The 16,110-nt window shown below is 34.3% G+C and overlaps 1 protein-coding gene across 1 annotated transcript in view; it reads left to right on the plus strand.

Annotated features, from left to right (window-relative positions):
- Positions 1-15,290, plus strand: part of LOC106072483 (sodium- and chloride-dependent glycine transporter 1-like) — a 33,597-nt gene extending 18,307 nt beyond the window's left edge. Inside the window, exons 8-15 of the mRNA XM_056014509.1 lie at positions 29-132; positions 1,887-2,011; positions 4,738-4,850; positions 8,973-9,107; positions 10,134-10,230; positions 10,359-10,477; positions 11,725-11,901; positions 14,787-15,290. Of these exons, the coding sequence (XP_055870484.1) occupies positions 29-132; positions 1,887-2,011; positions 4,738-4,850; positions 8,973-9,107; positions 10,134-10,230; positions 10,359-10,477; positions 11,725-11,901; positions 14,787-15,008 (1,092 nt within the window). The 3' untranslated portion in view covers positions 15,009-15,290. The remainder of the gene's footprint in view (positions 1-28; positions 133-1,886; positions 2,012-4,737; positions 4,851-8,972; positions 9,108-10,133; positions 10,231-10,358; positions 10,478-11,724; positions 11,902-14,786) is intronic.
- The last annotated feature ends 820 nt before the right edge of the window (positions 15,291-16,110 follow it).

The following is a 16,110-nucleotide window of genomic DNA, read 5'->3' on the forward strand; positions in this document are numbered from 1 at the left end:
ACTGGCAACACAATGTTTTACTGTCCAGGTGTGGAAAGCGGCGGCCTCCCAGATCTTCTTCTCGTTAAGTTGTTGCACCGGAAGTCTGACAGCGATGTCCAGTTACAACAAGTTTGACAACAACGTCCTCAGGTTAGTAACTTCAAGCTATAACGAATTGTTGTGTGAATACGCTTGATTTTAGAATCGAAGGGTCCCGGATTCTAATCCAGTGAAGACTGGGATTTTTAATTTTGAAATCATTAGGGCGCCTCTGAGTCAACCCAGTTTTAACCCTTAAAACGCGTGTGGTAGTTTAGCCTCTAAGCATCAGAATTGTGTATGCACTCATTGTAAAACAGTTCAGCACTTTAAAGGTTAAAGGGTATCTGACATTAGTTGGGGAAAGGGAATGGCGGTTTTGTGGCTACTTTAGATATAGTGCAATAGCTTTTCTCTATACAGAGAGTATGACAGTAATATAATGGTAACGAGAGGAAAGTGATAAGATTTCCAAATGAAGTTTCAACCTCCAAGGTTGTAGTTGTATTTCATCGCATTCTGGCTACTGGCGACACGAAAGAACAATAAATAATGACGCAATGCAATTAAAAAGTCATAACATCATAAAACATCTTTACTTATATTTTATAGGTGATAGCTTCTAGGGGCCTTGATTTATCCCCCTTTTGTATTTATTTTTAAGTTTGGAATTTCAGTTGTATAACAAAATGGTTTAGTTGGTTTTTTTTTCCATAATCTAGTACCTCGTTAACTACCGAAATCTTCATAAGCACTGGAGTTTTTTAAAAACGTTAAACGTCATATTCCACTCCGTGTATGTTATCAAAACTCTTGATCTTTATCCTCTTTGATCTAGAAGATGAATTTTTTTTTCGACAAACTTTGTCTAACATTTTCATTCTAACCCGGGCCGGATTTTAGTATGTGGACGCAGGATTTTGGTGAAGGCCCCTTGGACCTCAAAAATTTCAATGTAAATACACTTATAATCTAAAAGCATGCCATATTTTTGAAGCAGTAAATAAAGTACTTTTTAATTTAATCTCATTTTCCTTCTAAAATATATATAAATATTTTATAACCATAGTAAAGAGAATTTTTTTTTTTGAGTTTATGGAGGGTAAGGCCCTGGGTTGCAGTCTAATGAAGAATGCATTACTATATGGCATTGGATATAAACACTTCCCTTACCTATACAATTATTCCAATGGATTGCTCCTCAACTTGACAACCAGTCCAACTCCTGGCACTAGCGTATGGCTCAGACATTGGGTCCTGTGAAACATTTATCACTGACAGGAAAGGTAAGAAACTTGCACCTGAACCAGTAATCAACGGACCTTCGTACTATTTATCTAAATGTAAAATATGTCAATTTGTCTAAAATCTCAAACTGTAAATCTCTTGACGATTTTAAATAAGTTATGTTAACTATGTAATACGGAGTGGATTTATCGAATACATTAATGTGTCTATATATGTTTGAGTTCTAGATGACAACGATGTCTTGATTTTACGATGAGATTGCGTTGATCAGACAATGCATTTCTGGTGTTTCTGATTTCTCAAACAATATTTCGTGATGTCCGAGATACTACTTTAAAATGTAATCTCTAAACTGAAATCTTCTTTGAAATAAATACAAAGCTTTCATTCTGGAACTAGGACTCACTTTAATTAATAATATACTCACTACTCAAATGTAACGCATTTCAATTTAAATTTTTTATTCTAGTCGTCGCTTTCTTTGTAAACTGAATCTTTATCTAAAAATAAACACAATGCGAAAGTTGCTTTCTGTTACGTGACAATTACACTATTTTGTGCCTGATTATATAGGAAGACTGTTGTTTATTCTCATATTCTGTAACATTTACCAACAGAGACAGCATAACGATTCCAATCATCAACTGTTTGACAAGTTTCTATGCTGGATTCGCCATTTTTTCCATTTTGGGATTCATGTCTGTCAATACAGGCGTTTCTGTAGCCAACGTAACAACTGATGGTGAGTCGTTTAACAGCTAATTAGATCTAGTTTATTATTATGTAGCCCGTTTTTAACTGATGGGGATTCATTCTTTTGAGAGAATGTGAAAGATGTAAATTCACCTTTCTTTATTGCCAACGTTAGATCTGATAAAAACATTTCATGAACTCTTTAAATAAGAATTAGTGCACATAAAAGTCTAGATGTTATAAAGGAAAAAAATATGTATTAATAAAATCATGAAAATAAACTAAATTTCGCTTAAATATATAAATATCTCTACATTTCTCAATAGCATATTACTACAAAATTGAAATAAAAAAAAGGGATTTCTCAATCCATTGTAAAACCAGCAACGAACAAAACAAAGTAATCACCACAAAAATATATCTTAGTTAAGTCCTATATTATATTAACCAACTATTACGATACAAGCATCAAATAGCCGTTGAAGTATTTTAAATAAGTTTGCTGTTAATCTGATAAAGGTATATTATTTTACTTTTAATTCCTTTTGGATGTCAGCTTTCAAACTTCGATCAAAATGTAACTTACAAGAGTAATAGATTTAAAAAAAACAACAGTACCTCTATTATACAGCTTAAAATTTAAAAAAAAAGCTAAAATAAAAAAGTTAATGTAATAAATTGTTTGCACTTCCTGTTATCAAACTCGTACCCTGGTACTGTTAGCTCGACGTAACAACGACGTAACCCATTGGACCAGACGATATTGTAATATTCTGTTATTATTTATTGGTACTTTTATTATATAGACATCAAGGACTAGATCTATATCTATACTTCTGATGTAGAACTTGTCTTATATGATACAGACATTACTTCAAAAAAGAAGATGATTACGTCCTACGCGTCATGCATTTACTCATGCATAATAACCAATGACCTAAACTCCTCCAAGTCACTGGTTTTCCTGGCTAGTCAAGATCTAGCTCTAGATCTACTTCTAGATCTAAAAAAATAGATGTAATCTACATTAAATTTACGTAAATATATTAGAAAAGCTTAGATAATTAAGATTTATCAATAAACAGAAAGTAAACGTTAAATCTAACAATGTTACAAAGACAGTTTGTGTGGAAACACAAACTCAAAATCGGCCCCCGAAGTGGTCCATCCAGGCAGGTAAAGAGGCAGGTCTCAATATTTTCAGAAAGGACACCAGAATGAAATTCTATCAAAGACAAATAATAGAGAAGAATGGAGAAAGAAGGTTGACAGATCTGTGTGGTGCCCAGCGGTCCAGCATACCAATGGATAGGTGAAAGTGAATGTGAAGTTAGATGTGAGCCTGGCCTAACTAAGGAATATCTAATTGTTTTGTAAAGGGTCAATCTCTTATTCAAATCCTCAAGAAACAAGGTTACAAAGGTTAATACACAAACTCAAAATCGGCCACCGAAGTGGTCCACCGAAGTGGTCCACCTAGAGTCATAACCAGGATTCGAACACGGGACTTCCAGATTTCAAGTGCTTTACCCCTCAGCCAAAACATCTCCATTTATTCATTTAGCGTACACTTATATTTTTAAAATAATAATTTTTTACCTTATCCATACATTCAAAATTAATATCATGTTACATGCAATAAAGAGAAACTAAAAAAGATTTATTCTTCTAACAAAATTAGATAAATTGGCAACACGAAACAAAAAACTCTTGACCTACTTTAAGCTAAGATTGTGTACAAATGACAACAAGACTTTCCTCTCGCAAATAAAAATTAATATCTCCATTGTCATTAGTCACACAAGCTAACATAGATCTAGCTAGATCTAGTTTAAGATCTAAATCTAGATTCAAGATCTAAGTCTAGATCTAGAACTAGATTTAAGTCTATATCTAGGTCTAAGTCAAGATCTAGAACTAGATATAGAATCTTGATATGGAATCTACTATATCTAGACTAGTACTCGTATGAATTTACACGTTTTATCTTAAAATCACAAGACCTAGGCCAATGTTATGATCATGAATAGCAGGCCTTTTGTTACCGGTTGTACAATGCTGTTCGTATCCGATTCATTTCTTAATGTGATATTATTGTTTAAATAATATATATTAATAAATCTGCACCCCTAAGCTGTCAGAAGATAATTTATTGGCTTGATAATTACAATGTGGTTCAAATTATCAATACATTTATAATATACAAGAAGCCATTGTGTCAGAACATTAAATGGTCTAAAATATTATGATGTCGGATTTTCACTATCTTTTCTAGTTTACGAGATCTAAACGGGACGGACGAATGACGGACATTCCACACAAAACTAATAGCGTGTTTTCCTCTTTCGGGGCCAGCTAATTAATAACTTAGTTATCGGTACACAAATTTTTACAGAATGGGTCGCAGTCTAGTCAATTTAAGAGTCTAAAACCATTTAAACTAAAAGTCTACATAAATTACCTCAATACCAAAGACTGTTTCGTCACTAAGCTGTGAAGTTTTTGAGATCTGTGTCGAGGTTCCACCCTCCAGGTTCCATAAAGTTATAACTTGAGTAGAGGTATTGTAAAAAAAAAAGCCACACGCAGAGAATATTTTTGATTGGATCAATACGAGATTGCTTCTTTTTATTTTATCATCTGAAAACGCTTTTTTTTTTACTATAAGATTACACTTGGCCACAAGGTAAAGAAATATACTATATTGTAGTAAATGGAATTGTGTTCAAAGGTACTGATCAAAATATATTACAACATTTTACATTTTTGTTCTAGGTCAAGGTCTTATTTTTGTTGCGTATCCAGAAGCGTTGTCTGAGTTACCAGTTCCTCAACTGTGGTCTTGTTTCTTCTTCTTCATGCTTATCTGTCTTGGTCTTAGCACACAAGTAAGTTGCAATTATGTAACGACAAAGCATTGCAAAAGTGAGAGATGGGTTTTACATTAAAGTTGATGCAATTGGGCAAATCTTGATTCAAAAATGAAAACGACGAAACTATTCTGAGCAAATGTTGATTCAAAAATGATAGCGACGAAACTATTTTGAGAAAAAGTTGATTCAAAAATGATAGCGACGAAACTATTTTGAGAAAAAGTTGATTCAAAAATGAAAGTGACGAAACTATTTTGAGAAAAAGTTGATTCAAAAATGAAAGCGACGAAACTATTCTGAGCAAATGTTGATTCAAAAATGATAGCGACGAAACTATTTTGAGAAAAAGTTGATTCAAAAATGAAAGTGACGAAACTATTTTGAGAAAAAGTTGATTCAAAAATGAAAGTGACGAAACTATTTTGAGAAAAAGTTGATTCAAAAATGAAAGTGACGAAACTATTTTGAGAAAAAGTTGATTCAAAAATAAACGTGACGAAAGTGTTTTGAGAAAAAGTTGATTCAAAAATAAAAGTGACGAAACTATTTTGAGAAAAAGTTGATTCAAAAATGAAAGCGACGAAACTATTCTGAGAAAAAGTTGATTCAAAAATGATAGCGACGAAACTATTTTGAGAAAAAGTTGATTCAAAAATGAAAGTGACGAAACTATTTTGAGAAAAAGTTGATTCAAAAATGAAAGCGACGAAACTATTCTGAAAGTATTCTGATTTATTGACCGCCTTGAAAAGTTCCGCTTAAAATGGTCTTAACCCCGTTAAATAAAATGTTTCATGTGTACATAAGTAATTTAACAAAAAAATACTGTTACGTTCAGATATTTGTTGCTGATTATAAATACGTCCTCCATAAATAAAATTATTACAAAAAAAAACCGATCCTAGATGTTCATCAATGGTGGATGAGTATAAACAGCTTTGTGGTGTATCCGGTGTACAGAAAATACTAGAAGTTTTGATAATTAATGTGTTATAATATATTTACGATAATTTGTTCGAACTTCTTTACAGTGTATATGTGACAAGAGGGACAATTAGGATGGCTACCTTTATTTTTTTATTAGAGTTAGTCCCATTTATTACTTGATTTAAGTCCCTTTTAACTGTTTATTATTGACACTCTCTCTTGAGTCTTTCAACTGACTAGTGTAGTTTGAACTAAATCTCTAAAATGATTAACTAATACTTAAGTTGTTGTACTATTGCTGTGTTACTCAAGAGGAGTGTGCCACTGTTGTGGGAAGAGTATTTCGATAATGAGCTAAGAAGACTGTATTCATTTTTTAGTACTAAGTTGGTTTATGTAAATGGGTAAATGGTATAGGTCTACTTAGTCTCTTATCCTCTTCTGTATGTCTTTTTTTTAAAGACATCTTTTGTTTAGATACGAGACAGTAGTGTGTCTCATGAATGACGTCATTTAATTGTTAATGCATGTATGACATTATAGTAAACCATCTTTAATAAATGTTTTTTCGGCATAAGACATTATTGTGTCTCTATGATGGTGGTTCTTTAATTATATTGACCGGAAACTGTCTAACTACTTTGCTTTGTTTCATTAAGTCATTTTCTTTTGTGAGCCTTTATTGCCATTTATATTTTCCATGATCTTTTTTCTTTTGTTTCTAAATAAACTTTTTTTTTTTGTTGCAACTGAAATATTAGACTTATTACTTGTCTGTCTCTGTGGTTTTGTACATTTAGAGGCTATAGTTATTAGCATAGATAATATAATTGGGGACCACAAAGTACCAGTGGACTAACTTGCCAGTACAGTACAGGTCCCTGGTCTTATTACCTATCCTAATTCTAGGTCACAGTATATTTTCTAAGCTCTTACGATTGTAGATTAAAATATTTATAGGCATTTGTTAACATGCATGACTTGATTGACCTAGGAACACTCGTAGTACGTAACCATCTTCTTTGAAGTAACGTCTGTATTTAATCAAATAAGATAAGATAATTTTCAGCTTTTAGTTGGCGACAGTGACTTTTCAATACGGTGTCCTTGACATTGGTTGCCTACGCATTTCAAAATCTCTCCTAAGTTAACTTTTTTTGTTTTCTTACTACTTTTTGTTGTTAAGTTCCTTATTACGCTTTTACATTTATCCTCATCGTTGCTTCTTTTTCCTCAGTGTTACTGTATTTAATAGTTTCAAGAATGTAAGTCGCATCTCTAAAATTGAAATGTTGACAAATAGGAGATTACTGTGTAAAAAATTCCAATGGAATTTGTTCTAAATTCCTAGATATAGTGATACTCACTATAGACTATTTCTTTTTCTTATAGATAGGCCCTGTTTTTATTTTGATTTAATTATTCTTTCTATCGGTAAATTATCATCTTTAAATTATTATACACCACTGAATTTCATTTTTAGCGCCCCCGAAAGGAAAAAAGACGCTATTAGTGTTGTGTGAAATGTCTGTCCCTCTGTCCGTCTGTCCGTCCGTCCGTCTCGTTTAGATCTCGTAAACTAGAAACGATAATGAAATTCCGACATCATAATATTTTAGACCATTTAAATTTCTGATTAAATGGCTTCTTTTTTATTTTCCAAAAATCTAATTTTTAAAATCACTTATGCAAGCAGTTGTTCATAAAAAAACACCACTTTTACAACTATTCACTATTAATAGTAACAAACACTGGAGGCTTTTTGGTAGGGGGTGATAACTGTACATCATATATTCAACACATTTATGCAAATGGTTTTAGATTTGTATTGCTACGTTAAGTAAGTTCAGTCCTTCTAATTACTACATTTACCAAAAAAAAAATGTTTACTTTTTTTAAAAGAGAAAAAAATCTATTTAGTATACATATAAGTTGGACATAATTTAAAACAACAATTAATAAGTAATTTTTCGTATTATAGCGTGAACTGCAGTACAGCAACTTATCCATAGAACACTTAACTAAAGAAAATTATTTTTTTTTTTATTTTTATTTAACGGAAATGTTTTTTTATTATTTTTTTTTTAGGATTTGAATAATAGATTGACCCTTTACAAAAACATTTGATCAATTAGATATCATTATAAGATATCCGTTAGGCAGGGTTTACATGTAACTTCACATTCACTTTCACTTATCCATTGGCACCACACAAGATCTGTCAACCTTCTTTCTCCATTCTTCTCTGTAATTTGTCTTTGATAGAATTTCATTCTGGTGTCCTTTCTGAAAATATTGAGACCTGCCTGGGTGGACCACTTCGGTGGCCGATTTTGAGTTTGTATTTCCACACAAACAGTCTTTGTAACCTTGTTTAAAATTTGGAATGAGTTATAAACAAGAAAAACATTTTTAAAAATTCATTTTTTTAAAAAGACATTATATCCATTAAACAATGTTTAACAAATTAAATATTCAAACAAAAAAATTAATTAAAAAATAAAATCGTATTGGGTTTCGAATGCAATATTTTAACACCGTCATTTTCTTGATTGGTCGACTACCAATTAGGCCAGCGGGCATTGTTAAAAAAAAAGAATTATGAATTTGAACTTTCATTACACGTAGAACTCGTAGTAGTTAAAATGTAGATGTAATCTAGATGTAATCTATATTAGATTTACTTTTTAAAAAAAGCAAAGCTAAGATAATCTATCAATAAGCTTAAAGAAACTTTAAATTTAATAAAAAAAACTTTTTTTCTTGAATAATTCCAATGATATAGATCTAGGCTTTTAAATCTAGACTTAGAAGACGATGAGCAAAATTTTCCTGAGTTTTAATTTTATTGAATCAATAATGCCTTACATTCGGAGATTTCCGATCTCAATAATCCTTTCAAGAACACGATAGTCGTTTCAAAACCGATGTAAGCCTAAGTCTAGTTTTAAAGCCAAATGTACATTTTTATTTTTTTTTTACTTTGAAAAATTATAACGATCGAACTTGAGTATTTCCTCACGTGGCTAACGAGCAAGTAATTCTTTTCTTAGCGATATACATAAACTGATAAATTTCTAGGAAAATCGTTAGAGCCGTTTTTAAGATCTGCGGTTCGCACCCAGGTTGTTAAATTTTTTACTTGAATAGAGATATTGTAAATGAGATACTCTTTTCTTTTTCAATTTCTACTTGATCTTCTGTCTGTAGTTCCCCAGTGTGGAAGCGGTGTTAACAGGTCTCCAAGATGAATTTTCAAGTCTGCGCAAGAAAAAGTACGCCATGATGTTCCGAGTCAGTGTGTGTGTCATCGGTTTCCTGGTGGGTTTGCCCATGTGTACACAGGTATGAATCTATGCCCTGCAAAAACCAGGTGGTTTATAAGCTTACCCTACATTTAATTAAATATGTGTACAGTGTACTTACATGAATGTGATTGGAGTTGGATCTTTAAAATAAGGTGGCGTGATAAAATAATAAATTGGAAGTGCTACGAAGAGAAGGGTGCCAGGACATCCGCTCTGTTATCAGCAGCAGACGCCTTGGCTGGCTGGGCCACGTTTGTAGAATGCCAGTAGGTCGACTTCCATAAGACATTCTGTATTCCATTCTAATAGAAGGCAGAAGAGCCGCTGGTCGCCCACTTGTACGGTATACGGATGTATGCAAACGCGACATGAAGATCTTCAAAATCGACACTAGCAGCTGAGAAAAAGTGGCACTGGATAGATGCACATGAAGAGAGAGAGCATAAAGGAAGGGTCTCGGATTGCAGATGCCATACACAACAGCAACAGAATGAAGGGTAAAATGCAATGGCGCCTGGGGATTACATATACCAAACCTATGACCGCAGCTGTGGATCAAGGATTTAATCACACAAAAAGTGACTCGACACGATAGTTATATACAGATCCTAGTTTTTTTAGTCTAAGGGGAACGAATTTTATTTATACCAAAACTTCAGTAAACCACAACTTCTTTCCCTTGTGTTGTCAGGTAAAAGATATAATAGCGCGAAATTTTAGCTATATCTGAGATGTGTGTGGGAGAAATAAAGAGTACAAACTTTTTACCAGACAGACAGAGTGAGTTTATATACGTTTTGTAAAAATATAAATTATGTTCTAGGCGAATAAACTTAGAAATATGATTCTACAATGCACACAATTTTTCCAGTCTTATTTAAATACTTTTATTATCTCGTTTATCAATACTTCCATACACTACACACCAGATAAAACTAACAAAAGACTCAATTTTTATTATTTTCTATACGCTTTGGAACATCGAAGCCATAATATAGGGGTAGGAGATGAAAAAAATTTGAATAAATACATAACTTCTGCTTTTTACCATCTACTCTTGAAGGGAGGTACTTACCTACAAGACTTATTTGACAACGCTGTTGGCCTCCCCCTTCTTCTCGTGGGATTCCTGGAAATTTTCGCCATCGTCTGGATTTATGGTAAATGTTTTTTTTTAGTGATCAAATCCAAGTACATTAGATAGTCTTATAACCTTTAACAGGAATAAAGAAAAGTTTAGAAAACAGATGTAAAAATGTATTTTACTGTATATTGTCTATTCTCCCAGGCTTGAAAAGATTCACTGAAGATGTAATGTTGATGGTAGGTGGCGTGAAGTCAGGGAGGATACTATTCTATGCGTACTATGTATGGAACTGGGTCTTCTTCGCACCACTTCTTATACTTGTAAGTATCAGCATGTTCGTAGTCAGGTTTTATATGTGATTGTTTTCTTCAGTTAATGTCATACTTAAGTAAAACATCGCTTGGAAATAATACTGCTGAAAAACAAAATCATAAGCTCTAGAAACCATCTTTCTGTTTTGGCTGCTTACATTCTTTAAAACAAAATTAATGGTTTCAAATAATAACCATGGTTTTTATTTAGAACAAGGTAAAGAAGTTTCTTATATATGTAGTACACGCACATTTTTTAAATGAAATAAATGTATTAAAAAGAAATATATCTCAATTGATTTTATTTTCTAAAACATTTTTTCAAGTATGTTTAGAGCGGTAAAGCGCTTGACTTCCAAACCAGAAGTTACGGGTTTGAATCCTGGTGAAGATTGAGATTTTGAATTTCAGGATGTTAAGGGCGCCTCTAGGTCCACCAAGATCTAATGGGTACCTGACTTTAGTTGGGGAAAAGCAAATGGTAGTTGGTCGTTGTGCTGGCCACATGACAGCCTTGATAACCGTGGGCCACAAAAACAGATTTTTACATCATCTGCACTATTGATAATCATGTCTGAAAGTTCACCATGGTTCATTCTATTATCTGGACATGTAGGAGGATGTGTATCCGTGCTCCGTCTAAGTGCATGTCAAACACAACACAGCACCAGTAGGGATTAAAACTCGAGCCCGCATTCTGTGTTGCTAGGATATTTGTTTAGAGTTGTGTGTGAAATGGATAGATAGAGAAGCTTACACTAATGGAGTTTACAATGTCTGTACACGTTACACCACGGGAAATGCTGCATTCCTCATTAATCTTTGGACTTATTGTTATTTCTACCACACCCAATCTCGGAATCATATTAAAGGTTTGCACAAGTATTTCTTGTACTTGACATTACAAGAATCAATGTAAAAAAAAATACCAATTAGTTAATTATTGGTAATTAATTTTTGTTCGCTATCAAACAAGGAAAAGAAATTGTAATTGACAGATGTGGCGGTATAAGTTGAATTAGTCCCCTTTATATTTTGTGTAGAGAATTTATGCCGTCAATAAAAAGCTTGAAACTAACATTAGAGAGCTATGAAATCTTCTTTTTTCATAACACTTGCCAGGCACACTGGTTAGTGTATTGGCTTCAGAAGACTTGAGCCGTCGAGTTCGATTCAATTAGTGTACCCTTTTACAAAATATGAAACTATACAATAGTCTCCAAACCAAAACTAACAGTTTTTTGTCTATTCTTCAGGGTATTATTGTATTCGAATGCATTCAATACGAACCAATCATCGATGAGCATTACCCAGCGTGGTCCGAGGCTATAACATGGAGTACTGTTGGTTTTATTATGGTCTGGATGCCAGCTTGGTACATAATCAAGTTCTGCTTAGAATGGAAGAAGGAAGATTTCAAACATGGAGGCAGAGTATGGTGATAACATTCCTTTTTCCCCTATATACATGAATTTACGTCTATTTTATCTAGCGAATGATTGTATTTCTTATTCTTATTCCTCGTACTCGTTATTATGTTGAAGCGTTCAGTTGATTAAACCAATACATGTGATTAACTGCGCAATGGTTTCCAAATCAGGTTGCTCTTTAGATAGTTTTCTTTCTATAGGGTGTTTTAGGGCCAGTGTCTTGTTCGGGCCTTTTGGTAAAGAAATTGTATTGTCAGGTAGAAGCTATAATTGTGGAAATCGTAATCACACTCATTTGAAAAAGGGATGGAATGGATTGAACTCAATGTTTCAAAAGTTCGTTATTATTTGTTTAAATTCTTTTAAAAATATTTATTGAACTTGTTTTGTTTTGTTTAACATGTTTCCTGGTCCAAATGACCAGCAGGACGACAGGGGATAGCAGGGGGTAGTTAATGAACCCTGGAGCATTCGAAGCAACAAAACGACAGTCCAGCGCGCTTTCCGAACAATACACCATGTATTTCCTTAAATCCCCTCCTAGTCTAATCTATATCATATTGTTATAAACCTGGTGGTGGCACAGATGGGGGTAGTTTTGTGTGTGTGTAGTCAGCCGACGCAAATCGCCCCAGGCTAGCGCTAGACAAGCGGTTAACCGTGACGAGTTACGACGATCGGCCGAGGCGAGTGACAACATGATGGTTCGGGAAGGATCGACGTCGTGAACAGAGCTCAGGAGTGTCACGAGGGATGTAGTCATCTGACCACCCAGAATGGTCGAGCGACGTTCTGTCCGGTTCTAGAAGACCAGCAGGGACCCTATATAAAGAGCGAAGGTATCAGAGACCAGTCAGTCACAACTTCCCGATCTACAGTTCGTTACAACGGCTCAGTACAAGTCCGAGACGAGACAGAGAGACCAGTGCAAGAGTTGATACGGCGGAGAGATATTTGTACAGTCTTGTGTTACGTGCTGCCAATTGTACAGTATTGGCTGTTATTTATTGACATTAAACTATTACGTTATTTTCAAGCCCAGAGTTGTCAAGTTCTTTAAGTTGGTGGTGTCGTTTGGTGCAGTTTGCAGCGAGCCTGGATAGGGAGATTCGTAACAATATATTTTCTGTCAAACCGAAAGTTGCCGACTTTAAAGCCTGAATACTGCTTTGTATAATGAAAACTTGAGTCGGCCCAGCTATGAAGAAATGCTTAAATACTGAATTAAAAATAACAAGGTTATTGTTATTATTGTTACGAATGAACAGTGACAGGTAGAGGTCACTATGTGTGACCCCGGCGAGATGACACAGCACCGAGTGTTATCTGGAATCTATGCATGTAAACAAAGACAGGATGGGACGTGCCTCACGTGTTGTTCCAGAGGACGAACAGATTTACGAAGGGGGGCATTGTGACAAATGAACAGTGACAGTTAGAGGTCACTACGTGTGACCTCGGCGAGATGACACTGCAGCAGGCATCCTCTGGTATCGACATGTATAAACAACAACAGGATGTGATGTTTCCTCCCATGTTGTTCCAGAGGGTACTAGCAGTGTTTTTGCAACAATAGACAAGCGATTAGGGACTCTTTATAACCAGAGATGTTCATGTGAAAGGAGTCAGTACAGTCGTCGATACTGTTCTCTACTGTGCGAGACAGTAGAAGAGAGTGGACTTGAGCCGTTACAGTCGATACAGTCGATGTAAGACGTATACGCTACATGTTACAGTGACAAATTGTTATAGTTATAATTCAATAAAGTTATTTAAAGCTGAAAGTTGAGTCGTCAAGTTCTTTGCAGTGTTTCTTTTATTTGTGTGCCTAGTACATTTAGCCAGAAAATCAGAAATACGTAACATTATTATAGTAAAATAAACTTCATGTTGTCTGCTGAACGGACTTGAGTCAGTCGTATAGTGTTTGTCTTGTCACGTGTCTAGAGTACTTCAGGAAGCAAGAACCCAGTATTACACCATTCAACGTTCATTGACATTTAGCAGACAAACATGAAGTTTATTTTACTACAATAATAATACACTGCACTCCTTGTTAGTGCTACAAGTCAGGAAATAATAACAATCCTATCCGCATAACAGCGGTATCAAAAGTATCCAATATATGTCAGTTACTAATCAATCACGTCCGCATCTCAGCGGGTAACAATAAGAACAATTACTACTAGTGACACTGGAGCTTCAACTATAGATATCCATTGAAATACGAATAATACTTTAATCTTCAATAAGCACATAATGAAATCAACTCTCAAGTATAATTAATCGACAATCACTAGTCCATTGACTTTCATGCTATATACATATATATACACCAGTCCAGGAAGCAACGTCCAACCTTCCTGGACCGGGAGCAAGACCTTACTGACTTGACTTGACTGAACTCAAAGTCAACTTTATTCATTCTACTTCCTGTTTTCTACATCAGGAATTCCACGTGTCTTTTAACTCTTAACATGACGTGAACTTTAGATCATGCAATGTCAACTGAGACTGTGACACTCTGAAATGTAGTTCCGGTCGTTTTGAAAAACATTTTGATATCAGAAATGATTTTAGCCTTTTAAGCCTTTTAGTTAGATCAGTCACATCTGCTACATCAGTCAAATCAGTCATTTTAGTCGCATCAGTCAAATCAGTTAAATCTGTCAAATCTTTCCCATCAGTCAAATTTGCCACATCAGTCAAATCTGTCAAATCAGTCACATCAGTCGAATCAGTCACATCAGTCCAATTTGTCACATCTGTCAAATCTGCCACATCAGTCAAATCAGTCACATCAGTCCAATCAGTAATTTCAGTCACATCAGTCAAATTAGTCACATAATGTTTAACTGTGATCATTTTATATCCCTTTATTCCCGCAGCTTTTCGTTCAACTGAATCAGCCGACCATCAAGTGGGGGCCAAGGGACGCGGAAAACAGAACACTCCCACGCTATCAAAAGTACCTTCTTGAACAGAAAAACAAAGGTGATATCTTACAGCATCAAAACCATCAAACAGACGTTCCCATGGAAACTAAAGCAGTTCAAGGTCATGACAACGAAGCATTTACTCCGGAAACAGTTATGTCTTGGAAGTTTTAATTCAAAGACAATTAAATATTATATCTTCAAATATACAACTTATATCTATTGCCTGTTCAAATCTATTTGAAATTATTGAATTTGTAACATTTTTTTTGACATATCATTAAATATCGTTGTATATACTCATTTATAGTTAAGTACTTATATAATTACAATTTGACACGCATCGGTCACTACTGTCATTGTTTTTATAAAAGAAACAAATGCACATGATTTTCGCAACGAAATTCATGTACATTGACTGATAGTAAAAAATAAATATTATATTGTAAATATAAATTACAAGAAATTAGAGTTGTTTTTTATTTGTTTGTTTCACCATGGAAAAGTAGCTATTGAATAACATTTTTCTAAACACTAAAAGAAACAAAAAATCGATTCGTAAGTTTTACTGAGTAGTTCAAAGTAAGTATTTATTATGACTTAGATATGGTCGTACATGAAACACTTCAAATTAATATGACATAAATATGATATTAACCATACAAATTTTAATCTTGACTATAATCAGTGCTCAGAAATTGAAGAAAAGTAGCATGTCTCACGACATGGAGGCCAATACGAGGAAAGCGCAAAGACGAATGTCCTCGTATATAATGGCGCCACACTTAAATGGAGGGCCTCAGAGCAGTGAACACCAGGTGGGAATAGGTTTCAGACATCACCTGTGACAGATCTTTATGGAGACAGCTTGCCGCCTCGAACGGCGCGGGAAGACCTAAGTTTTACTAAACATGGCCCTTTTGAGCAGCGGCGTCGCAAGTGTGAAAAAAAGTTCTCTTTTTTTGGTATTAGAGAACAGCGTCGAAACCGGAAATCCCATCTTACATGCCCACTTTAATGTAAATCCAGTTAGAGAGATCCTAAACATCTTTATTTGATGGGAAAACGACCAGCGGAAAGACATTGTTGTCGCAGTTATCTATGTAACTGTATAGTAGAATTATTTCTCTAATTGATAGTGCGGCGTTGATCACTATATTGATGACGTCATTACACTATTAATATTTTCTGTGTAGACTAGAGGACTGAGTTTTTGTTGCTTGTCACAACTTCTAGTGACGTAAATTTAGTGTGTGTGTGATTTGCGTCATTTATC

Source organism: Biomphalaria glabrata, chromosome 16 (genome assembly GCF_947242115.1).
Source record: "Biomphalaria glabrata chromosome 16, xgBioGlab47.1, whole genome shotgun sequence".
NCBI lineage: Eukaryota > Metazoa > Mollusca > Gastropoda > Planorbidae > Biomphalaria > Biomphalaria glabrata.